The 25,142-nt window shown below is 58.3% G+C and overlaps 1 protein-coding gene across 1 annotated transcript; it reads left to right on the plus strand.

Annotated features, from left to right (window-relative positions):
• Positions 1-5,052: 5,052 nt before the first annotated feature.
• On the plus strand, positions 5,053-24,778 carry LOC100082853 (rho guanine nucleotide exchange factor 3-like). Its single transcript, XM_039912351.1, has 16 exons — positions 5,053-5,181; positions 6,354-6,500; positions 9,441-9,612; positions 9,750-9,936; positions 10,178-10,365; positions 10,507-10,700; positions 16,031-16,096; positions 16,385-16,474; positions 17,189-17,362; positions 18,401-18,463; positions 18,683-18,779; positions 20,642-20,718; positions 21,192-21,449; positions 23,100-23,270; positions 24,127-24,316; positions 24,430-24,778. The coding sequence occupies exons 2-16, from the start codon at positions 6,366-6,368 to the stop codon at positions 24,669-24,671; spliced, it is 2,304 nt and encodes a 767-aa protein (XP_039768285.1). The 5' UTR covers positions 5,053-5,181; positions 6,354-6,365; the 3' UTR covers positions 24,672-24,778.
• The last annotated feature ends 364 nt before the right edge of the window (positions 24,779-25,142 follow it).

Raw genomic sequence — 25,142 nt, forward strand, 5'->3', positions numbered from 1 at the left:
GGCACAAAGGGCTTAACAAATATCATTTTTTAAAAAAAGTCTGCATCTGTCAGGGCCTGATTGGAGCCTGGTGTCCACTTCTAAGTTCACAATTAAATAGAAAAAGATAAACAAACCATGGAGAAGGTTCACAGCTAATGATTCCATGAGAACTTTTTTTAAATAAATTGCATTTATGAAGTGCTTGCTATACACCAGGTACTGTGCTGTCAGCCCTATGCTCTTTCCATTAGGCTATGCTGCACCCTCCTTTCCCTGCCCCTACCCCAAAGGGCCTTCCTGGCCCATTTCACTGTCCCCAACATTTGGATTTTAGGTCCTCAGGCCCCACCCATTATTACCAAATAGAACAGTAAAGCCAGGATTTTTTTTTTTTTTTGGATGACATTTGTTAGGCTCTTACTCTGTGCCGGGCACTGCACTAAGCAACGGAGATAGTCTCCTGGAGGTGGTCCAGAAGCCGCAGGAGCTGTTCAGTGGTGAGGGAGAGAGGGTGAGTGTAAACTGCAGCTTCCAGAAGCAAAACCCCCTGTCCCCCACTTCACTCCCCACCCCCATTTTTGCTCCATATCCCCAGCCCAGGGCTCCTTCCCTTCCAGCAGCCCTGGCTACTCTCCCTATCCTAACCTCAAAACCAACTGTCCTGCTGAGTGATCTGGAGTAAGTCATTCAGTCAATCAGGCTATCAATCAATTGCATTTATCGAGCAGAGCACTCCACTAAGCACTTGGGAGAGCACATTATAACAGAGTTGGTAGACACATTCTCTGCCCACAGCAAGCTCACAGTCTAGAAGGGGAGGCACATGAATATAAGTAAACAAATTACGATACGTGCATAAGCGCTGTGGGACTGAGGGAGGAGTGAATAAAAGGAGCAAATTGGGGCGATGCAGAAGGGAGTGGGGAAAGAGGAAATGAGGGATCAGTCTGGGAAGACCTCCTGGAGGAGATGTGCCTTTAATAAGGCTTTGAAGATGAGGGAGAGTAATTGTCTGTCGAATTTGAAGTGGAAGGGCGTTCCAGGCCAGAGGTAAGCTGTGGGTGAGAGGTCGCTGGGCCGACACAGGAGATGGAGGTACAGTGCATTGGCATTAGAGGAGTGTTGGGTTTGGGCTGGTATGTAATAGGAGAGTAGCCAGGTGAGGTAGAAGGGAGCAAGGTGATGGAGTGTTTTAAAGCAGATGGTAAGGCATTTCTGTTTGATGTGGTGGTGGATGGAAAATCAATGGAGGTCCTTGAAGAGCAGAAAAACATGGACCGAACAGTTTTGTATAAAATGATCAGGGCAGCAGAGTGAAGCATGGATTGGAGTTAGGAGAGACAAGAGGCAAGGAGGTCAGCAAGGAGGCTGATATCCAGGCTATCAAGCCTGGATAGGATAAGTACTTGGATTAAACTGGTAGCATTTTGGACGGAGAGGAAAGGGAGGATTTTAGCAATGTTGTGAAGATGGGATCGACAGAATGTAGTGATAGATTGAATATGTGGGTTGAATGAGAGAGAAGAGTCTAGAATAACACCGAGGTTATGGGCTTGAGAGACAGGAAGGATGTTGGTGCTGTCTACAACGATGGAAAAATTAGGGAGGGTTCGTGAGGGAAGATAAAGAGTTAGTTCTAACCTCTCTGTGCCTCAGTTACCTCGTTTGCAAAATGGGAATTAAGACTGTGAGTCCTATGTGGGAAAGGGACTGTGTCCAGGCTGATTACACTGTAGCTACCCCAGTGCTTAGTACAGTGCCTGACAAATAGACAAGTAGTAAGCACTTAACAAGTACCATTAAAAAACAAAAACACAAAACTGCTTCCTCCCTCTCACCCACAGTGGAGAAAAACTCCTGTGCTTGTGGTCTTGACCCCAGATAAAGAAATCTCACATCATTCCACTCATACACTTTGAGTCATTACACACACCATGTATTCATTACTTTTTAATGGTACTCATTAAGCATTACTATGTGCCAAGCACTGTTCTGAGTGCTGGGGTAAGTATAATTAATCAGGTTGGACACCGTCCCTGTCCCACATGGGGCTCGCATTCTTAAGCCCCATTTTACAGATGAGGGAACTGAGACCCAGAGAAGTTAAGTGACTTGCCCAAGGTCACACAACAGACAGGTGGCAGAGCCAGGATTAGAACTCAGGTCCTTCTGACTCCCAGGCCCGTGCTCTATGCACTAAGCCAGGCTGCTCCCCACACTTACTTCTTTTCACCCCACACGGTCCCTCCCTGCTTCCAAGCCCTTTTTGTTTTTTTGGTGCTTGGTAAGTGCCTCTTATGTGCCAAACACTGTTCTTCACACCGGGGTAGATACAAGTTAATCAGGTTGGACACAGTCCCTTTCCCAAATTGAGGCTCACAGTTTTAGTAGGGGGGCGGATAGGATTTAATGCCCAATTTACAGATAATGTAACTGAGGCCTAGAAAAGTTAAATGACTTGCCCAAGGTCGCACAGTAGGTGAGTGACAGAGGGCCAGGAGTAGAATCCCAGGTCCTCTTAGTCCCAGGCCCCTGCTCTTTCCACTAGACAATGCTGCTCCTTCTCCATGAAATCTTCTCAGATTGATCTCATTTGACCTCAGGCACTTCGACTACACGCTGGTACTCACTTGGATCACTGAAATTAAAAGTATTTGTTGCTGTTACCTGTGCTCTTATGTACCTGTCCGGGGCTACGCTTCTACACCTCCACCACACACAAACATGTTTGACTGACTCTGACTGGAAGCTAATTATGGGCAAAAAATGGGTCTGCTTAACTGTCAGTCAATTGCATTTATTGAGCCCTCACAGTGTACAGGGGACTGTACTAAGTGCCTGAGAGAGTACAATATAATGAACACATTCCCCACCCACAACAAGTCTAGAAGGAGAGACAGATATTAATATAAATAAATAAAATTACAGATATGAACATTAGGGCTGTGGGGCCGGGAGGGGGAATGAATAAAGGGAGCTGTCAAGGTGATGCAGAAAGAATTGGGAGAAAAGGGTGACTTAGTCTGGGAATGACCTCTTGGAGATCTGCCTTCAATAAGGCTTAGAAGGGGGAGAGAGTAATTATCTGTCGGATTTGAGGAGGGAGGATGTTCCAGGCCAGAGGCAGGATGTGAGCGAGGGGTCGGCGGCGAGACAGGCGAGATGGAAGCTCGGTGAGAAGGTTGGTATTAGAGGAGTGAAGCGTGCAGGCTGGGTTGTAGTTGGAGAGTAGCGAGGTGAGGTAGGAGAAGACAAGGTGTCGAGTGCTTTAATAATAATAATAATGATAATATTTGTTAAGCACTTAACTATGCGCCAGGCAATGGACTATGCGCAGGGGTGAAGACAAGCGGATCAGGTTGGACCAGTCCCTGTCCCACGTGGGGCTCACAGTCTCAACCCCCATTTTACAGATGCGGTAACTGACGCACAGAGAAGTGATTTAAACAAGGTCACCCCCCAAACAAGGAGCAGAGCTGGGATTAGAACCCATGACCTTCAGACTCTCGAGCCCATACTCCAGCCACTCCATGCTGCTTCGTTGAAGCCCATGGTGAGGAGTTTTAGTTTGATGCAATACAACGCGGTTGTACTGTGCTCTCCCAAGTGCTTAATACGGCGCTCTGTACGTAGTAAGCGCTCAATATATACCATCGATTGATTGATTGGACATGTTCTCGGACATAGGTGTACCTGCATCGGTCCCGGCGTTCGGCTGAAAGATCTCGGAGGGAGGAAGGGGGACTTCTTCATTTCTATTTCTCCACGGGGGTGAGGGGTCGGCCGAGGGGGTCGAGCACGAATTAATGACCGAGCGACGGTCGGACAGACGGAGGGGAGCCTTGGCTGGGGTGATTGGCGTGGCCGCCCCTGCCTCGGGAGGGGGCGGGGCCCAGGTAATGGGCGGGGTCTGAGGGTGATGGGGGCGTGGCCTGTGACGTGGGCGTGGCACAGGACGGGAGTGGGGCGTGGTCTTGGTATGGGGCGTGGTCTGATAATTGGGCGTGGTCTGGTGGTGGGCGTGGCCTGGAACCGAGAGGGGCGTGGTCTGGGGATGGGCAGGACCGGGATGGTGGGCGTGGCCTGTGACGAAAGGGGGCGTGGCCTGATCTGGGGGTTGATCCCGTGTCTGGGGGGACCCTGGACGTGACGGAGGCGTGGTCGGCGTGCGGGGGCGTGGCCTGAATCGGAGAAGGGGCGTGGCCCGCGTCTGGGCGGAGCCTGGGGAGGGTGGGGCGTGGTCTGTGGTCGGAGGCGTGGCCTGGGGTCGAGCGAGGCCTGGGATTGGACGGGGCGTGATCTGGATCCGGACAGGGGCGTGGCCCGTGCCTGGGCGGAGCCTGGGTGGGGTGGGGGCGTGGCCTGGGTCGGGCGAGGCCTATGATTGGACGAGGGCGTGACCTGGCCCCGGGAGGGGCGTGTCCTTTTAGGGGGCGGGGCTCCGCTCCCCTCCGCCCGGCCTCCTCGCCGTCGCCACGGCAACGGCAGGACGGAGGCGGCGCCCGGCGTCCGAGCCCGGCCGGCGGCGGGGTCCCGGGGGGGCGGGGCCCAGGAGCCCCGGAAGCGGACGGGGCGGAGACGGACGGGAGAGGGGGCCAGTCCCCGCGCCGGGACGCCGTTGCCCCGGGCAGCGGGAGGGGCGGGACTTGGAGACGAGCCTCGCTCGGGCCCCGGCTGGCGGCGGCGGCGGCGGCGGCGGCGGCGGAGGAGGAGCAGCCCGGGGCCTGCTGGTCTCTCCCGCCCCTGCGGGGGCTGCGGGAGCAAAGCCGGCGAGCGGGGGGGGGGCTCCAAACGGAGAGAGCCGGCTGGAAAGGCGGCGACTAAGAGAGAAAGCCTCCTCCCTCGTGAAAAGAGAGGGAATTCGGAGAGGAGGTCAGCAAAGGGCCGCGGGCGGGTCACCGTCAGTAGCATCCCCTCCCGGGCGGGGCGATGCGGCCGGACGGCAGGGGCATCTAAAGTTGGCTGGAGGGGAGGTGTCTCGGTCGTCGGGGCCGCCTGGGGCCTAAGCTGTGCCCGCCCCGCCCCATGGCCGGCCTCCCCGGGGGGCACCGGCCCCCGCCGCCCCACCGGCCCCCGCCGCCCCACCGGCCCCGACCCGCCCATCTTCGGGCCGGCGACGAGGAGGAGAAGGCGGACGACGACGAGCTGGCCCCCCTGCTGGACGAGGCCGCAGAGAGGCAGGGGCCCGCCCTGACCCCGGTGAGTGGGGGGCACCCGCCCTCCCACCCTTCGGTCCTCGGCCTAAGGACCGGCGGGGGCGGGGGAGGGATGCCCCTGACCCTTTCGTTCGTCAAATAATCAAGGGTGGCATTTGGTAAGCGCTTACTACGTGCCAAGCACTGTTCCAAGCGCCGGGGAGGACCCAAGGTGATCAGGTTGTCCCACGTGGGCCCCCCCCCCCCCAGTCTTCATCCCCATTTTACAGAGGAGGGAACTGAGGCCCGGAGAAGTGAAGGGACTTGCCCAAAGTCACCCCGCTGGCAAGCCGGGATTAGAACCCATGACCTCTGACTCCCCAGCCCGGGCTCTTTCCCCTGAGCCACCCGGCTTCTCTGCCCACCACGAGCTCACAGTCTGGAGGAGGGGGAGAGGAAGACATCCATGCAAGTAAGGGGGCATCGGTAAGCAAGGACTGTCTCTATCTGTTGCCGATTTGTCCATTCCAAGCGCTTAGTACAGTGCTCTGCACATAGTAAGCGCTCAATGAATACTACTGAAGGAATGAATGAAGAGGACCCCTGGGATCGGCCGATATCGGAGCCTCATCGCCGTAGAGTCGGGCGAGGAGTTTACCCCGAGACCCCCGTGAAGGCAAGGGAGGGTGGCTTCAGGCCCCCTCACCCCCCCCCCCCCCCCCCCCGAGACATCACCTTACCAATCTTCCCCCTCCTCCCCCAGCTTCCTAGGCAGCCATGTCATCAGCCTCCCTTATCTCCTTCTTCTCTTTTGTCTATCACGGATCTCTATTCTGTCACTTTTACCCGTGATGTGTTCAGTCGTTTCCATCCGTTCATCTCTCCCCCGTTAATCTGTAAGTTCTCCAGGGGCAGCCGCTGGACTTTTCCTTCTTCCGGATGCGCCCCAAGGGTTTAGCCCGTCGCTCATCTCATAGAGTTCAAAAGCTGTGGATGATAATGAGAATTGTAGGTGGCGGGAAGGGTCTTGAGCGCCAACCCGGCTCTTTGGTTACTATTAATAAGTAATGAGCACCAGACCCTATAAAGGCACCGTAACTCTGGTTGAGGGGACCCTACATGGAGGAACCGTGGGCCTGGGGTGGCGGGGAGGACGGGTCGACGGGTGGGGGTCGGCGGGAGATACTGCAGGGGCCAAGTGACCAGCCCCGACTCTCCTCTCTTGTGTTTCCCCAGGACGAGATCAAGATGGGGGGCGGGGGCTCTCCGGGCTGGGACACGGACACGGATGACGAGGAGGAGGCCCGAGCTAACGTGCGGGTGGTGACGCTGCCCCTGCAGGCCCACCACGCCATGGAGAAGATGGAGGAGTTTATGTACATGGTAGGTGCCCCAGTCCTCCTGAGCCTGCTGCTCCCAGAGCCTTCACCCTTGGTTGCCCTGAACCTGACTCCTGGTGACTCCCCAGATTGGTGAGGGGGGTGGGTGGAAGACGGGTAGGGGAGGCCCAAGACCTGGATTGCAGCTGGTGAGGAAGGAAGCCAGAGGGCAGGACGTGGGTCTTCTGTGCCAAATTCAGGCAGGTGGCAGACTGGCGATGGACCCGAGGGCGGTCCTCTTGGCTTCCGGTTGTGGCTTCCGGTCGTGGCTCCCCCACTGATCCTGGCCCGATCTCTTCCCTGTCTTCTGCTCCGGTGTCTTTTCCACCTAGCAACAACATCCCGATAATCAAGGGCTTTGACCCGTCAATCCTATGGAGCTGAGCTACAGCCGGTGAGGCTGGCCTGACTGGGAACTGGCCTCACATCTTCACCCAAAACCTCATCGCTCCCTAGGGCGGCCTCTCTGCCGACTCTTGTTATTATACCTGGGTCCTAATCCCGACCCCGCCATTTTCCTGTTTCGTGACCTTGGCCAGATGGTTTAACTGCTCAGTGCCGCAGTTTCCTCATCTGTAAAATGGGGATTAAATACCTGTTTCCCTTCCCCTTAGACTTTGAGTCTCATTGCGGAACAGAGATTGTTTCTGATCTGATTGTATTGTATCTACCCCAGTTCTTGGCACAAAGTAAATACTGAACAAATACCACAGTCCTTATTATCAGCATCACCAACATCATTATTTTCTTATCCTTTGGACCTCTCCAAAGAGGGCTGCTAAATTGAATCCGGTTTTCCCTGCATCTAAATTTTCCTCCTGGTAGTCATCTTGTTGGGGAGAAAGCATTAACTCTGAGCATTCATGCCTTGCAGCAATTGCCCTCTTCTGCTTAGAAAGAGTTGACTTCCGAGAAATAAGCCAAGACCCTGGGAGGATTGGGTTCACCTTGTGAAGCACTCCTAGAGGGGTGGGAGCGTTTCTCCCAGTTGACCACTTTCCCTCCTTCCTATGATGCCCACCCCCCACCCCGCCCTGCAGCATTGTGATATCACTCTTTTCCCCATCTGGGCCCCGGAGCATAGTCACCAGGGCCACAGTCTGGGTCATGAGGGTGGGGGACAGCTCAACCAACAGGTACGGAAGGGAGAGCTCCCAGATCATCATCTAGCCAGGAGGAGGATTAGGTCTAGAGCTGGGAGGGGAGATTTTTGTTGCCTTTGGGTGCTTTCTCTTTCCCCCTCTTGCCTCACTCACTCCCCTACAACTCCCCCCACTTTGCATCCACCACCACCACACACCCACACTCCTGGTGAGGAAGAAAGATGGTCAAGCTATTAGTGGAAGCTAAGGCCTTTCAGGTTCAGTGGGGAAGGGGGGCTTAGGGGCCTTCTTTTGGCCTCCAGTTCCCTCTCCAAACCCAAACTGTCATGTCCAGTGGGTCTTCCAACCCTAAGGCGCTGCCCTTCGTCTTGACGAGGAGACGGATGGTTTGAAATGCCCACTGGGAGGTGCTGGGAAGAAATGTTCCTTCAACCCCGGGGCGGGGGGGGGAGTAAGAGAGATCGAAAGAGTGAAAATCTTCCCACCCCATTTGCTCCAGGCCATCATTGGCTGCCACTCCCCCGCTCATCCTGGCAGGACCCCAGACGCTCACAGACCCTGGGCCCTAAGGGTCACCTCTTCCCAGCGAGTGGTACTCTGGAGAGGTGCTTCCGGGGGAGACGGTGGGATGACGGGAGAGCTGGTGTCTTGGTCTGCTGTACATGACGGGCTCTACCCTCTCCTCCCCCACGCTCCAGGGTCCTGCACACCAGGAGGGAGCAGGGAACACCCATTGTATCGAACTTTCCCAATTGCTTAGTACAGTGCTCTGCATCCTGTAAGCACTGGATAAACCCCAGTGATTACTTGAGGGGCTGGGGCAGAAGGAGGGGGACCTAGGATACAGGGACTGAGATTGTTGCTCTGACTCTCTCTAAGACCGGCCCAGGGCTGAGAGCTAGTGGAGTCCTGGTGGAGTTCTCCTCCTCCACAACCCCACCATCCCCAGCTCTAATGGTCCCCCACCGGGTACATTTCCCTGGGTCAGTTGCTGGAGCAGAGTTTGTGGGGAGGGGTGAGGTGTGTGTGTGTGTGTGTGCACGCACACACACATCTGTGTGAGCGCACACACCCGCGTCTGCCACAGCTGGCGTGGCCATGGCAGGGGTAGATAGGGATAGCGGAGGTGGCTACAGCCCCACGATGTCGAGGAGCAGGCCACAGATCGAAGGGAGCACCCACCTGCTGCAGGAAAAGGCAAGCCATGGTGAGGTGCGCCGGCTCCAGCCGCCAGGTACCGCCCCAGGTCCAGCTCCTCCTTCCCCAGGCTCAGCAGCCCCTACGCCGGGCAGAGCCTTTGGATGTACACGTTAGGAATTCTCCCTTCCTCCCACTACCTTTTCTCCTTCCCCACCTCTCTCCCAGGAGTCTGGGACTCCTGGTTCCTTTGCTTGACTTTGGGCGGGAGGGGAGCACAGTGATGAGAGCCCAGGAGAGTGTTGGGGCAGTGCTCTGCACATAGTAAGCGCTCAATAAATACTATTGAATTGAATGAATGATGGGGATGGCATGGCAGGATAAGCTCCTTGTGGGCAGGGAATGTGTCTGTTTATTGTTGTATTGTGCTCTCCCAAGCGCTTAGTACAGTACTCTGCACACAGTAAGCGCTCAATAAATACGAATGAATGAATGAATGAATGAATGAATGAATGAATGAATGAATGAATGAAACAGAGATGGGGGAGGCAGAGTGGACCGAGGGATGTTTGGGATCCCAAGCTCAGCTGGGAGAAGGAGTGTGAGCCAAGTGGAAGGAGGGTGGGAAGGGGAGTCGGGTCTCGAGGAGAGGCTGGACTGTCGAGGTTGATGCCGAGCCCGTCGTCTCCCCTGCCGACCCACAGGTGTGGGAGGGCCGCTGGAGGGTCATCCCTCACGACGTGCTGCCCGACTGGCTCAAGGACAACGACTTCCTGTTGCACGGACACCGCCCGCCCATGCCCTCTTTCCGCGCCTGCTTCCGCAGCATCTTCCGCCTGCACACAGAGACCGGCAACATCTGGTCCCACCTCCTTGGTCAGTCTGGCCCCCGAGCTGGGAGAGGGTGGAACGAGGGTAGGGTGGACAACCGCAGAGGAAACGGCCCCGGTTCCCCGGAGTCGGATTGCGGTGGGGCGGTTAACCCGGCCTTGCCCGAACTTTTCCCGCCGTAGGCTGTCTGTTCTTCCTGGTCCTGGGCATCGGCTATATGTTCAGCCCCAACACCAACTTCGTGGCACCGGTGCAGGAGCGGGTGGTCTTTGGCGTCTTCTTCCTGGGGGCCATCTTGTGTCTCAGCTTCTCCTGGCTCTTCCACACCGTTTACTGCCACTCCGAGAAGGTCTCCCGCACGTTTTCCAAGTGAGGCCCTCTCCCGAGGGAGGGCGTGCTGCAGGGGCAGCGGGGGTGGGAGGGACGAGGGAGCGCGGGAAAGGGGTCCTCGGGGAGGTCCTGGGGAAAGGCGGCAGCCTGGAAGGGCGAGGGGGTCCCGTCATGCCGGGACCGGGCTGTTTTCGAGAAGTGTCTCGACAGGCCTGTGCTCCCAAGTCTAAACCGCCCCTGCCTCCCCTGCCCTGCCCTCCCGCCGCCATCCTCGTTGCAGGCTGGACTACTCGGGCATCGCTCTCCTGATCATGGGCAGCTTTGTGCCCTGGCTCTACTACTCCTTCTACTGCCACCCCCAGCCCCAGGTCATCTACCTCGTCATCATCTGCGTGCTGGGCACCACTGCCATCCTGGTCTCCCAGTGGGACTACTTCGCCACGCCGCAGTACCGGGCCGTCCGGGCAGGTGGGAACCCCGGGGGCCGCCAGGCTTCAGTGGGGGAGCCCCGGATGTGGGAGGGGAGATGCCCGAGGAGGCGACGGGAGCCGGGTTCACGCTGAGTGTCGCCCTTTCTCCCCTCCGGTCGTCCCCCGATTCTGTTCGCAGGGGTGTTCCTGGGGCTGGGCCTAAGCGGGCTGGTGCCCACGCTGCACTTCATGCTGGCCGAGGGCTTCTTCCGAGCCACCACAGTGGGCCAGATCGGTTGGCTGTTCCTCATGGCCTTGCTTTACATCCTGGGGGTCGCCCTGTACGCTGCCCGAGTCCCCGAGAGGTTCTTTCCAGGGAAGTGCGACATCTGGGTAAGCATCCTGCCCACGCCCTTGCCCTCTGACCCGTTAACCCTCACCCCCCGGCCCCTTTTCTTGCTCTTTTCGCTTGCTCTTAGCTTCGTAAGTCTGAGGTTTTAGGACTTGAACTGCTTCTGTTCTCCATTACAACCGTGTTGGGAAAGCCAAGCTCCCTTCCCGGGAATGCCAAGGGGAGGACACTGCCCGGCCTGGCCCTGCTTCCTCCCCCGTCCCTCTCTGGGCGGCTTCCCTGGCTTGACGCTCTCCCTTGTTCCTCGGTGTGGGGAGAAGGCCGGGTGGGAGGAGGCGGCTCTGACGGGGATTCTCCCCTTCCTTTCAGTTCCACTCTCACCAGATCTTCCACGTGCTGGTGGTGGCTGCGGCCTGCGTGCACCTCCACGGGGTCTCCCAGCTGCAGGCCTTCCGCTCCTCGCTGGGTGGGGACTGTGCCGAAAACACTGTGCTGGGACATTAAAGGGGAAGCCCGCGGCCCGGTCGTGCCCCCCACCGCCCCTCCCCCCAGGGCCAGCCCCGGGAGACGCGGGAGGAGGAAGGGCTGGTTGCCTCAGACCCCCCCCACCCCGTCACCGTCGCTTTCTCTCTGGTCCTTTCTGTGGGGAACGAACGGGCTGGCGAGGCACAACACTGGCTCCCTTCCCTCTCCCTAGGCCTTAGCCCCAGGTCTCATGGCGCCACTCCCCTCTTCCCCCCGTCTCCCACCCCCATCCCCGGGCAGTCGAGTGACTGGCGGGGGGAGGAGGGGGAGCTGCTCTGGTTCAGGAGGGAGGCGGCGGGCCCCCGGAGGACTTGGCTTCATCTCCGGGGAGCAAGCCCCTGGGGTGCGGCCTTCCCGACCACAGTTTGTCACGGAAAAAGCCCGTGGCAGAAAAGGAACCTGTTCCAGCCCCCCCACCCCCCGGTCTGGGAACAAGGTCCGGGAGCACTTCCTTCTCCCCCAGTCCCCTTTGCCCCCAAGCACTTTAGCACTTTTTCCCAGAGCCGATCTGCTCCTCCACCCGCCCTTCTTCCTTCCCCTGTGATCGGCGTCTGGGAGGCTCTGGTCCAAGCCTCCTGGCTTTGCCCTTGTCCCCCGGTGTAAGCCTCATGGTCCTGCCCTGACCCTCAGATGACCAAGATGAGAGAGGGCTTCTCGCTGGTGGCCTGAAGGAGGGCGAGGGCTGAAACGGCGCTGAAGGAAGGAGGCAGGTCTGGTCTGTTCCTAGGAGCAAAATGGCCACGGGGGGAGAGTTGGCCCCGGGTGTGAGGCCCCCCCCCCCCAACTCTGGAAACACCAGTTCCCCCACAATGCTGGGGCTCTCTCGGCTCTTAAAAACCCCCATCCCAGTCCTCCGGTCAGAAGGAGCTAGGCTCCTGACCTTGTATATAGCGTTATTTATTTCTTCTTGATTTCAGGCTTCGGTCCCCCTTCCCGTTGCTAGTTTCCCTCACAGTTTCCAACTGTCCCTCCCCCAGCACCTCCTGCTCCTCCCAGGCCGAGGAGGCCTCCTGCCGGAGAATGTGGGGTTGGGGGAGGGCAGTGGGGGGAGAGGAAGGGCCACCCGAAGCCCCTGAGAACTCTGGACCACCACCGTCGCGTCCGCAAACCCTGACTCCTACGGACGGAGGTCGGAGGGAGCCCCGGAACCCTTCTCCATCCTCCCAGCGTCCTCTCCCTCCCGCTGCCTCCAATCCCTTCCGTCGGACTCTCCCGACAACCTTCTCCTCTCCCCTTCAGGACCCGCCCCGGTCCTGCCAGCGATCACTGCCCGCCACCCTGTGCCTGCCTCTGCCACGCTCTGGCCTGGCTGGCATGTTGGAGTGGGGAGAAGGGGGACAAGGGAGGCGAAGAGAGGACCCTCTCCGCTCTCTCCTCTCACACAAGATCTGCCCTTCTGGGGGCTTCCAGGGCGGGGGGGTGGGGGGAGAGCGGTGGAGGCTGGGGAATGGGAGGCGAGGTTTGTCTCCCCGCCTTTTCCAAAGGAGGACGACAGCAGGTTTGGAGTCAGTATCAAACCAGCGTTTTACTATTTTCGAGATGCCACAGTGCCCCCTCTGCCAGGATTGGAAGCCAGGACTCCTGGGTCCCATGCTCAACTCTGGAAAGGGAGCGGGGAGAGGGCAGGTACTGCTGGGAGGCAGGCTCCTGGGGACCTCTGCTGGGGCTCGGGTCTCAGGGCGGCCGCCGTCTCCCCCCCCACCACACACTTCCCGTTGGTTCCCGGGGGGCGGTTTTGGGGTAGAACTGCCCTCCCCTCCAGGGTGCCTGCCCCCTCCCCCCAACCACAGCAGCGGCCCCCTCCACTCCCCGCACGCCCCTGCCGCCACAAGGCTGCCGGAGCCCCAGGAGCCCCCTGCCCACACGTCACCACCTCCTCTGGGTAGGTTGGTTATTTTTTTACTCCCCATTGGGATACCTTCTTAGACATCGGCAGAATAAAAGGAATTCACTTTCCCGCCAGCTGCCTCTGCTCGTCCTTGTCAGCCACTCATTTTCTTACCAGAGGGATCCCGGTGGGGGCCGCGGTCCTTCCCTCTCACCCTCCCTCTGGGCCCCTGTCTAGCCTCGGAAGACAAGCTCTCAGGTCGCAAGGGCCTAGCGAAGACATGGCTCGCCAGCATCCCATTTTTACAAAGGACAGTGCATCTTTCAACCGCTCTGTGCTCTGTTCCCTGTCCAGATGCTTTTGTGTCTCTCCCCTTACCCCTTTTTTTCCCTTTAACACATTTAACACCAAGCCCCTCTGGGCCAAGGCTCCTGCCACTGAGTTCCAGGGCTCGGTTGCAGCCGCAGAGTTCCTGTAGATGGGGGAGGGAAACACAGAGGCTCTAGAGCCAGCGGTGGGACCGAAGGGGTCACCCCGGAGAAATGCTGTAGGACAACAAAAAGTTGATGTACTTCCACACGATAGCCCATGTGACCTCATCTCATTTCGCCTTGACGTCATTTTGTGGGTTTCCTCGTCCGTTATCTGTGAGGGTCATCAGTGTTTCTCTCCCCCCCTCCACCCAAGCTGTGTGTCTTTGACTTGGCTCTCTTCCCCATCTAACCCATGAGGGAGGGAGGGAACGAGCAGTGTCTCTTCTGGTTTGCTGGCTCTGGCTCGTCTGGGGTTTAGGAAGGTGAAGAGGTGGTGATGGCAGCCATGGTCCCCACACTGCAGTGACGAACAGGAAATAGGTGAGAAAATGGGGTTTCTGTGAAACATCCGTCACCCTGCGCCTTTCTGCTTGGGAACTTTACCTCCCCCTCCCTTATCGGGGCCACAGGTCCCACCAAAGTGAGTCCCACGCCCCAGACACTGAATTCCGGGTGCTGACCTCTACCCCGGGAGTAGAGTAGGATGAGGCTGTGGGAGCTGGTTGCTCAGATTCTCCCATCTCTCGATGATGATTCTGCCTCCAATCTGGGCTAAGGGGTCAGAATCCCATAGGCCAGCCTGTGGCCCAGAGACCAAGATGGAATTAGGGCGGGTTCCCTGGAAGCTTCAGCCTAGACCCCCTGGCATGGAAGATGAGTCAAGGTACATTTTTGATAGAGGGAGATTCCACGCCCTTCACCCTCCGAGATCAAGCATCCCAAATGTGACAGGAACTGTGCCGGATCTCCTTCTGTTGGATCTAGCCCAGCTCTTAGTAAAGTGCTTGATCCACGGTAAGTCCTGGACATCTACCATTTCCATTTAATTAAAATGCTGAGCCTCCATTCCCCAAGGAGCATCACAGGACACTGGGCTTGAAGGTGTCAGATTTCAAGTCCTCCTCCATCCCTGCTCAATGATTCAGGGTGCTGTTGCAGTTCAACGGTGTCTATAGAGCTCTTAGCGGGTGCACAACACCCCCTTGGGTTGCTATGGTCCCCAGTCTGGGCCGCTTGGAGGGAGACTTCATGCTCCAGGGAACCCAAACCGGCCCAACTGGGGCAAGGGGCCGGAGGGACAGGAGCCCGGCCCGGGTCTTGGCTCTCGGTCCCGGCTGGCCCTTCCACAACATCTCTAGCCACCCCACCACCAGCTCTCCAACCTTGCTCCTCCCACCAGATTCCCTTCCCTTCCACTCCCCGCCCCCACCACCCACCCACACACACACTTCCTGACTGACTTCCTTTCCTTTTGCTGGGGCATTTCCCTGCCCAGCCTTAACCCTTTGCCATTTGGGAGGCCCGCTTAGCCGTGGCGTATCAACTTGGTTCATCCAAGCCCCCCAAGGGCCTCTGTCCTAGAACCACAGGTGGGAAAGGACCGGGGTGGGCGAGAGACCAAGGGGACCCCCTCCCCCCATCCCACTCGGGCAGCTCTGAGGTTGCTACCTCTGGTTACACAGTATTGCTGCTGACTCTGGGGTGGAGCCTCCTCACAGCTGAGGCCTAGATGCTAAGTGAGGCAGCCTAAGCGGCCGTGGCGAGACCAAGCTTACTTCCTGCCCCCCCCCACGCCCCGGAAGCCACAATTCAAGAGGAAGAGGCCGAACTGCGAATCTCAGGGCTCAGGAACACGGAGCTCAGCCAAAGACCTTCACCTGCCCCAGCCCAGGCCCCAGCCCAGGCCCCGGTCCCTTCGGAAACCGGAGGGCCGTACCTCGGTGCCGGCCAGGCAGGGGCTCCCGACCCCTTCACGGGGAGCTAGCTCTGGGCCGGCGTGGGAGAGGCCAGTCCCCATTTCCCCCTTTCCCACCAGCCAGCAGGTTCCTGGGCTCCATGGTCACTGGACAGCCCTTCTGCAGTCACCATGGAGAAACCTGAAGCCATAGGGGAGGAAACGTGGTAAGGCGGTGCCGGAGCCCACCCGTGAGAAGGACCCGGGGGATCGGGAAGGCCTCTTTCTGGTCCCGAAAACGGACGAGCTTGGGGGGTGGGGGGGTAAGGGAAGGGAGGGCCGCAAAGCCATTTGACCATTTGACAAGGGATGATCCCTGAGCTCTCGCAGGGACGGGAGGTACGAGCCGAAGGCCCGAGACTTGGACGGGACCGGACTGCTGTAGGTTTAGGAGAAAGGGTTTGACAATCCTAACAAGTGTGTGTGTGTGTGGGAGGGGATTCCGGATTCTGGGCCGGGGAGAGGCCCAGTGGCAGAGGAGGAGTTGGGTTAAGGTTGGAGGGACAGAAGTGGCGGGTCGGGGTGGGACGGGGAAGGGCTCGGGGCAGGGCCCTGACTCCTCTCCTCCGCCCCGGCCTGGCAGGGCCCCGGATCCCAGGGAGCTCACAGACCCTCTGGCCCCGCTGCCCGATCCCACCGGGGTGAGTCACCGGGGGCCCAGAGGAGGAGGAGGAGGAGGGGGCAGGGGAGCGGGTGGGCCGGGGTCCCCTCACCCCTCACCAACTCCCTACCCCCTGCCCGCCCCTGCAGAAGAAGCGGAAGCAGCAAGTGGCCCCGGGGGAGGAGCCGAGGATCCCGCAGCCACCGGAGGACAAGGTGAATTGCGGTGGGGAGAGGGGGTGGGGGAGGGCCGGGGGGCACCCGCGGCCCCGACCCCGGCCCTCCGCCCGATTTCTCCCTTCTTCCACTCGGCCGCCCGGGCCTCCGCCCCCATCCCTGGCTCGGAGCCTCGCCTGCCCGCCCGCCCGCCCGCCCGCCGATGCCTTTCCCCGGTCCTTCCCGGTCCCCGCCCGCGGCCCGGGCCCGCCCCCCGAGGACGCGAGGACGCGGGGCCGAGGTGAGCGGCGCCCCTCGCTCCCTCCAGCGACCGCCGTGTCTCCCCAGGGCCCCCGCCACAAGCGCGTCAAACCGGTGCTGTCGGGCGGACCCCCGCACAAGGGCACGCCCCTGCAGAGGCTCAGCCAATCCATCCAGGTCAGGCCCGGGGCCGCGGCCGACGGGGACGGGTCGGGGGGCGGGGACTACGGGGGTTGAGCGCCCTGGGGGCGGGGCCTATGGAATCTGAGTGTTTTGGGGGCGAGGCCTATGGAGTCTGAGCGCTCTGGGGGCGGGGCCTAGGGAATCTGAGAGCCCTGGGGGCGGGGCCTATGGAAGCTGAGTGTTTTGGGGGCGAGGCCTATGGAGTCTGAGCGCCCTGGGGGCGGGGCCTATGGAATCTGAGTGTTTTGGGGGCGAGGCCTATGGAGTCTGAGCGCTCTGGGGGCGGGGCCTATGGAATCTGAGCGCTCTGGGGGCGGGGCCTATGGAATCTGAGCGCTTTGGGGGCGGTGCCTATGGAGTCTGAGCGCCCTGGGGGCGGGGCCTATGGAAGCTGAGCGCTCTGGGGGCGGGGACTACGGGGGCTGAGCGCTCTGGGGGCGGTGCCTATGGAATCTGAGCGCTTTGGGGGCGGTGCCTATGGAGTCTGAGCGCCCTGGGGGCGGGGCCTATGGAAGCTGAGCGCTCTGGGGGCGGGGACTACGGGGGCTGAGCGCTCTGGGGGCGGGACCTATGGAGTCTGAGCGCCCTGGGGGCGAGGCCTGTGGGGGTCTGAGCTCTTTGGGGCGGGTCCTGAGAGCGGGTCTTGCGGGCCCGGGTCCCCTCCCCTCTGACGGTCCTGCCCCTCGGTCCCGGCCCCCGGCCCCGCAGCGGTCCATCAGCTTCCGCACGGAGACCGCCCGCCTGTTCAGCTTCACCCCTCGCGGCCGCGGCGCCGGCGGAGCGTCCCGGCGCCCCCGCGGAGGCAGCAGCCGCCTCTGGAGCGAGACCTACGAGCGCGGGACCCGCCACCAGCTCTGCGCCCGGGAAGTCAAACGGCAGGAGGTACCGGGGACCGGGAGACCCCAGCCTCCGGGCGGGCAGTCTTTCCTAAGAGCGCACTGACTGAGCCCTCCCTGGGTACCGAGCACCGTACTAAGCGCCCGGGAGGGAGCGGCACCACACGGTAGGTAGACACCTTCCCTGCCCATCGGAGGCCTACGGTCTAGACGAAAATCAATCCGTCGACGGGGCAGGGACGGTCTCTATCCGTTGCCCGAATTCTCCTTTCCAAGTGCAGTGCTCTGCACAGAGTAGGCGCTCAGTATATACGATTGAAGGAATGAATGAAAAATGAGATCACTGACCTTAGGGCGGGCCCCTTACAATCCATCGTCTTTATTGGACGCTCCCTGTGTTCAAAGCACACTGTATTCAAAGCCGGGGGAGAGTTCGGTAGACACATTCCCTGCCCACAGCGAGCTCATAGTCTAGAGGGGGAGACAGACATTAATATAATGAATGGGACATTAATATATAATAATGATGTTGGTATTTGTTAAGCGCTTACTATGTGCAGAGCACTGTTCTAAGCGCTGGGGTAGATACAGGGTCATCAGGTTGTCCCACATGAGGCTCACAGTTAATCCCCATTTTACAGATGAGATAACTGAGGCACAGAGAAGTGAAGCGACTTGCCCACAGTCACCCAGCTGACAAGTGGCGGAGCCGGAATTCGAACCCATGACCTCTGACTCCCAAGCCCGAGCTCTTTCCAGTGAGTCACACTATATATGAATGAGAAGCAGCGAGGCTCAGTGGAAAGAGCCCGGGCTTGGGAGTCAGAGGTCATGGATTCTAATCCCAGCTCCGCCACTTGTCAGCCGTATGACTTTGGGCAAGTCACTTCACTTCTCTGTGCCTCAGTTCCTTCTTCTGTAAAATGGGGATGAAGACTGTGAGCCTCACGTGGGACAACCTGATTACCCTGTACTATCCCCCCAGCGCTTAGAACAGTGTTTGACACATAGTCAGCGCTTAACAAATGCCATCATTATTATTATTATAAATGAATTATTATAATGAACAATGTTGCCCCTCCAGGTGATCTTTGAACTGATGACTGGAGAGCAGCAGCTGGTGGAGGACCTGACCCTGGTGAAAAAGGTGCTGGAGGCCGGAGGGGCACAAAGGGCTAAAGCCCAGGCTGCGTTGGCCTTCCTGGGGGGAGGAGGGTGGTCCTGGGGAGAAGCCCACCCTGTTATTAGGACCAAGTAGTTGCAGTGATCTCCATTCAGCCACTTCCACTTCACCTCCTGTTGAATTTGGGCTCTCCCAGACCAGCCCTGGCCCCTAAACCCACCCCCCCACCCCCCACTCCCACAGAACTACTACGAGCCCATGCAGACCCTGGCCATCTTGTCGGAGACGGAGCTACAGCAGATCTTCGGCACACTGGACGACCTGATTCCCCTCCACCAAGGTGAGAGTGGAAAGTGGGAAGCCTTGGCCCAGGAAGAGTGGGAGGACTGGCTGTCCTTATGGGTTTTTCAAAACTTCCCATTTTTTAATGGGAAAATTTGAAGGGAAAACCACAAAGGTCTTCTTGAAATCTCTTCTTTTAAAAAGATAAATGAAACACTTTTTAAGACAGGTGAGGTTTTCAAACACTGTTGGTGCTACCCTTTAGGCATGTTCATTTTTTTTTTCCTGATCTTATTTTCTAAAATTATACAGTTCTTCTTCTGGAGGAGGAGATTTTCCCGGTTCAGATAAGAACATCTTTTGTTTACTGTTCATGGCTTTCTTTGTTCCTTTCTGTTTCTCTTGAACTAGAAAGAACTAGAGAGGCTTCGGCTTTTGGTTCGTCATCGCCTAAGTCTTTTAGATCTTTCCTCCCTTTCCCCCTTCATTCTTAGATTGTAAGCCCCTTGAGGCCAGGGACCTTGTCAACATGTCACCTGAGTATTGCTTTCCCAGCACTTAGTATGTACATATTTAGTACTTACTATGTGTAAAGCACTGTACTGTCACCACTAAGGTCTTAAGGGATAAAGGAAGCAGTCTCCAACTCCATCTGTCACGGTACTAACAAGTTCTGTGCTTCTTTTTCATAAAGACAGAAGCATTTCTCAAGGTCCCGGTGGGGAGGGGCCGGGGCGGGTTGCTGAATTCCGAGTGCAAGGTGTGGCCTCTTCGGTGCCATTTGGGAATGGGGTTTAGGAGAGGGGCCACTCTCCCTCACTCTCAGCAAGTAGCCTCCAAGGAAGCAGCCACGTAGACACGGTGAGAGGTAGTTTTTTTGGAATAAGGCTTATTGGCTATATTCCCATGGCTTCAACCACCACCTCTATGCAGATGATTCCCAAATCTCCTTCTCCAGTTTTGATCTCTCTCCCTCTCGGCAATCTGACATTTCCCCCTGCCTTCAATCCCACCGTTGCCTCAAATTTAACATGTCTGAAACTGAACTCCTTACCTTCCCCCCAAAACCCGGTCCTTCCCCCTGGCTTTCCTATCATTGTAGACAGCACCACCATCCTTCTTCCTGTCCCACAAGCCTTGGCGTTTTCCTTGACTCCTTTCTGTCATTCAACCCACATATTCAATGTATCACTAAATCCTGTCGGTTCCATCTTCACAACATCACTAAAATCCACCCATTCCTCTCCATCCAAACTGTGACCGCGTTTAATATGAGTACTTATCCTATCCCGCCTTGATAACTGTGTCAGCCTCCTGTCTCTCCCCATCGCAATCCAGACTTCATTCTGCTGCCCGGAGCATTTTTCTACCAAAACATTCAGTCCAAGTTTCCCCCCCCTTCAAGCACTGTCAGATTGCAAAGGGCCCACAGGGCCCTGAAGTGCACCATCACTGAATGGGGATGGATGCAAGGAAAGGCCGACTCTCCAGGGGACTCTTGAAAACCTCAATTCGTTTATCATCATCAGTGGAATTTATTGAGCACTTACTGTGTGCAGAGCACTGTATTAAGCACCTCCGAGAGTATGGTACTACAGAGTCGGCAGACATTTCCTGCCCACAGCGAGCTTACGGGTCTCTATTTGCAATTCCTGATTTACTCTAAGACAGAGTTCTATATTTCATAGTGTCCACAAATGCTATTTTGTGTAACAAAGGGGCTTGCAGAAAAAGCAAGTATTCCATTTCCATCTCTTCTAAACTTTTCCTTTTTTTCTGGAAAGAAGTATGTTTCCTGTTTCCAGACCTAGGGCAGACCCTGTTGACCCCTGGGATGGGAGGGAGGGCCAAAAAGGCAGCAGGGTAGGAAGAGCCCTTTCTGGGTCCCACTTGATTTTGATCACCTCCCTGCTCTGGCAGACTTGCTGAGCCAGCTCCAGTGTGCGCGGCAGGAGGACGGAACAGTGTCTGAAGCCGGACGTATTCTGCTCGGCTGGGTGAGTGGGTGGGAGGAACCAAGCTGCGCGGGGCAAGGGATGGGTTGGGAGTGGGAGGGGAACCGGCCCTGGAGACTTCAGGTGACAGTGAATCGAGTCGGGGGAGCAGGATTGGGTGGGGAGGGGGTGGCTTGGATGAAGGCCACAGGCAGGCCTCCCATCCTTTCTTCATCATCATTAGGGGATGCAGCGTGGCCTAGTGGATAGAGCACAGGCCTGGGAGTCAGAAGGACCTGGGTTCTAATCCAGGCTCCACTTGTCTGCTGTGTGACTTGGGGCAAGTGACTCCATTTCTCTGGGCCTCGGTTACCTCATGTGTAAAACGGGTTTTAAGGCTGTGAGCCCCACGTGGGACGGGGATTGTGTCCAACCTGATTAGCTTGTATCTACCCCAGTGCTCAGAACAGTGCTTGGCACATAGTAATCGCTTACCAAACACCCCGTATTCTTCTTCCCTCCCTCTGGGCCGCCAGCTTCCTGGCCTGCGAACCTACAGTTCCTACTGCTGCAATCAGGTAGCAGCCAAGGTGCTACTGGACCACAAGAAGCGGGAGCGGCCGGTGGGCAACTTCCTGCGGCTCTGCCAGGAGTCCAGCTTCAGCCGCCGCCTCGACCTCTGGAACTTCCTGGACCTGCCCCGCAGTCGCTTGGTCAAGTACCCGCTGCTGCTGCGGGAGCTGCTCCGACACACGGCAGCCGAACATCCCGACTGGGACCCTCTGCAGGAAGCGGTGGGTGTCTGGGGGGAGGCTGGAGGAGGGGGAGGACCCCAACAGAGCGCCCTGATTGGGACCCTCCCTCCGCAGGAAGCGGTGGGTGTGGGGGAGCTTGGTGTGTGTGGGGGGGATAGGGAGGAAACAGGCTCCCCCAAACTGTCTCCAGTCACGTGAGAGGAAGGGGAAAAGAGGGGACACCTGACCAGGTCCAGGTTTCTTAGGATTGAAAAATGGATGCTACTGTGTGCATATTATTTAGCAACTAAGTAATCCGCCAGTCAGTGGTCTTTACTGAGCGCTTACTATGTGCAGGGTACTGCAGAGACTTGCTCCCTTTATTCACCCCTCCCCTACAGCCCCACAGCACTTATTTACTCACGAGAAGCAGGGTGGCTTAGTGGAAAGAGCCCGGGTTTGGGAGTCAGACATCGTGGGTCTAATCCCGGCTCCCCCATTTATCGGCTGTGTGACTTTGGGCGAGTCACTTAACTTCTCTGGGCCTCAGTTACCTCATCTGTAAAATGGGGGTTAAGACTGTGAACCCCACCTGGGACAATCTGATCACCTTGTATCCCCCCCAGCGCTTAGAACAGTGCTTTGCTCATAGTAAGCGCTTAACAAATGCCATCATAATTCCCTGTGCCTCAGTTCCCTCATCTGTTAAATGGGGATTGAGATTGTGAGCCCCACGTGGGACAGGGACTGTGTCCAACCCGATTTGCTTGTATCCACCCCAGCGCTTAGAACAGTGCCTGGCACATAGTAAGCGCTTAACAAATACCATTATGAACATAGCTGTTTATATTATTGTCTGTATCCCCTTCTAGACTGTAGTCTCACTGGGGGCAGGGAATGTGTCTTTTCTATTGTGCTCTCCCAAGCGCTCAGTACAGTCCTCTGCACACAGCATGCACTCAATAAACACCAACGACCGACTGACTGAACTAAGTGTTGGGCAAGTACAATATAACAGAGGTGGTTGACACGTTCCCTGCCCAAAAGGCCTGTTTCTATGGGCAGACATGCTTCCCGATTCGAATGGCGTGAACTCTCCCAAGCGCTTAGCACAGTGCTCTGCGCTCAGGAATCCCTCAATAGATACCACCGATAGACTGAAAGAAGCGTTGTTCGTTGGGCGGCTAGGAGCGCCTTAGTCACCAACCTGGGTTTCCACGCAGGGGCAAGGGGGGACGGGACTCCAGAGGTCGAAGCATGTGGCTCAGTGGAAAGAGGCCGGGCTTGAGAGTCAGAGGTCATGGGTTCCAATCCCGGCTCTGCCGCTTGTCAGCTGACGGTGGGCAAGTCACTTCACTTCTCTGCGCCTCAGTGACCTCATCTGTCAAATGGGGATGAGGACTGTGAGCCTCATGTGGGACAACCTGATTACCCCGTATCCACCCCACTGTTTAGAAGTGTGCTCTGCACATAGTAAGCGCTTAACAAATACCAACATTATTAAGTCACTTCACTTCTCTGCGCCTCAGTGACTTCATCTGTAAAATGGGGATGAGGACTGTGACAACCTGATTACCCCGTATCCACCCCAGCGCTTAGAACAGTGCTCTGCACATAGTAAGCGCTTAACAAATACCAACATTATCATCATTAGGTCGGGCGGGCCCAAGAAAGACTAACTTTCTCGACCTGGGTTCTCCTCTGGGGCAGATGACGCTGTCGCAGGATATCGTGAGCACCATCAACCAGAAGACGGGAGAGGCCGAATGTGGCTACTACCAGCAGCGGCTCCTCTATCTGGACGAAGCCCAGCGGGCTCCGGGCATCTCCCGTTCCCGCCTGCTACACTGTCACGGGGAGCTGCGCAACAACAAGGGGCAGGTGCCGGCCTTCCTTCCGTTCCCCGTCGCCCCCCACGTGGCCTCTGACCTCCGCCCTCCCTCACTTGTCCATTGTGGCTCAGTGGAAAGCCCCCAGGCTTGGGAGTCGGAGGTCATGGGTTCGAATTTCGGCTCTGCCACTCATCAGCTGTGGGACTGTGGGCAAGTCACTTCACTGGGCCTCAGTGACCTCATCTGTAAAATGGGGATTGAGACTGTGAGCCTCCCGTGGGACCACCTGATGACCCTGTATCTCCCCCAGCGCTTAGAACAGTGCTCTGCACAGAGTAAGCGCTTAATACCAACATCATTATTACTGTCAGCCATGTGACTGCGGGCAAGTCACTTCACTGGGCCTCAGTGACCTCATCTGTAAAATGGGGATTGAGACTGTGAGCCTCCCGTGGGACCACCTGATGACCTTGTATCTCCCCCAGCGCTTAGAACAGTGCTCTGCACATAGTAAGCGCTTAATACCAACATCATTATTACTGTCAGCCATGTGACTGCGGGCAAGTCACTTCACTGGGCCTCAGTGACCTCATCTGTAAAATGGGGATTGAGACTGTGAGCCTCCCGGGGGAACCACCTGATGACCCTGGATCTCCCCCGGCGCTTAGAACAGTGCCCTGCACAGAGTAAGCGCTTAGCAAATACCAACATCATTATTACTGTCAGCCGTGTGGCCGCGGGCGAGTCACTTGACTGGGCCTCAGTGACCTCATCTGCAAAATGGGGAGCGAGACGGTGAGCCTCCCGTGGGCCCAGCCGATGACCCTGGATGTCCCCCAGCGCTCAGGGCGGTGGTCGGCGCCCAGTCAGCGCTTAACGCGACGATTATCTTCCGCCCCCTCCAGAGGCTGCACGTGTTTCTCTTCGAAGAGGCGCTGGTGGTGACGCGGCTGGTGAGCCAGGAGGAGCAGCCCGGCTTCCAGGTCTACCGGCAGCCCCTGCCCCTCGACCAGCTGATCCTGGAGGACCTGCCCGACGGGGAGGCGCGGCTGGGGACCTCCATCCGCGGGGCCTTCACCCCGGGCGGCGAGCGAGGTGGGCTGCCGCTTCGGGGCCGCCATGGAGGGAGGGAGGGAGGGAGGGAGGGAGGGAGGGCGGGCGGGCGTGTGGGGGGGACCGTACTGAGCGCCGCCCCGCTCTCTCCCCAGCCAAGAACATGTTCCGGGTGAGTTTCCGGGAGGCGGGCCTGGGCCAGGCCCACACGCTGCAGGCCAACGACGCCTTCAACAAGCAGCAATGGCTGTCGTGCATTCGCCAGGCCGTGGACGGACGCCCCGAGCGGGGCCCCGCCTCGCCCCCCGGCCCCGAGGCCGCCGACTGCTCCCTCGCCCCCCTGGCCCGGCTCAGCCTGGACGGACGCCGGGCCTCCTCCTCCATGGACGTCAGTTAGAGGGCGGCGGCGGCGGCGGGACTTGTATTTATTGGGCCGCGGGGCGGCCCCGCTCCTCCTCCTCCTCCTCCCTCCGTCTGGGGGGAATAAAACCAGCTGGCCATGTCTTCCTCCTCACCGTCCTCCCTCACCTCACGGGGCGGGGCCCGGCCGCGTCACGTGTCCGCGGCGCCCGAGGCCGGGGAGGGGCGGGCAGGGGGCGGGGCCTCGACGCCCTCCGCGATCGCTGATTGGACGAGGCCGCGGCTGGAGCCGGGGGGGGAGGGGGCGGGGCCCGGCCGCGTCACGTGTCGGCGGCGCCCGAGGCCGGCGGGCGCGCGGGAAGAGGCGGCCCCGGATTGGTGCGGCACGGCCGGGGGGCGGAGGGGGGGAAGGGGGGGTCGAGGCGCCCTCCGCGGTCGCTGATTGGACGAGGCGGGGGACGGGGCCCGGCCGAGTCACGAGTCCGCGGCGCCCCCGGATTGGTGCGGC

Source organism: Ornithorhynchus anatinus, chromosome 6, assembly GCF_004115215.2.
Source record: "Ornithorhynchus anatinus isolate Pmale09 chromosome 6, mOrnAna1.pri.v4, whole genome shotgun sequence".
Taxonomy (NCBI): Eukaryota; Metazoa; Chordata; class Mammalia; order Monotremata; family Ornithorhynchidae; genus Ornithorhynchus; species Ornithorhynchus anatinus.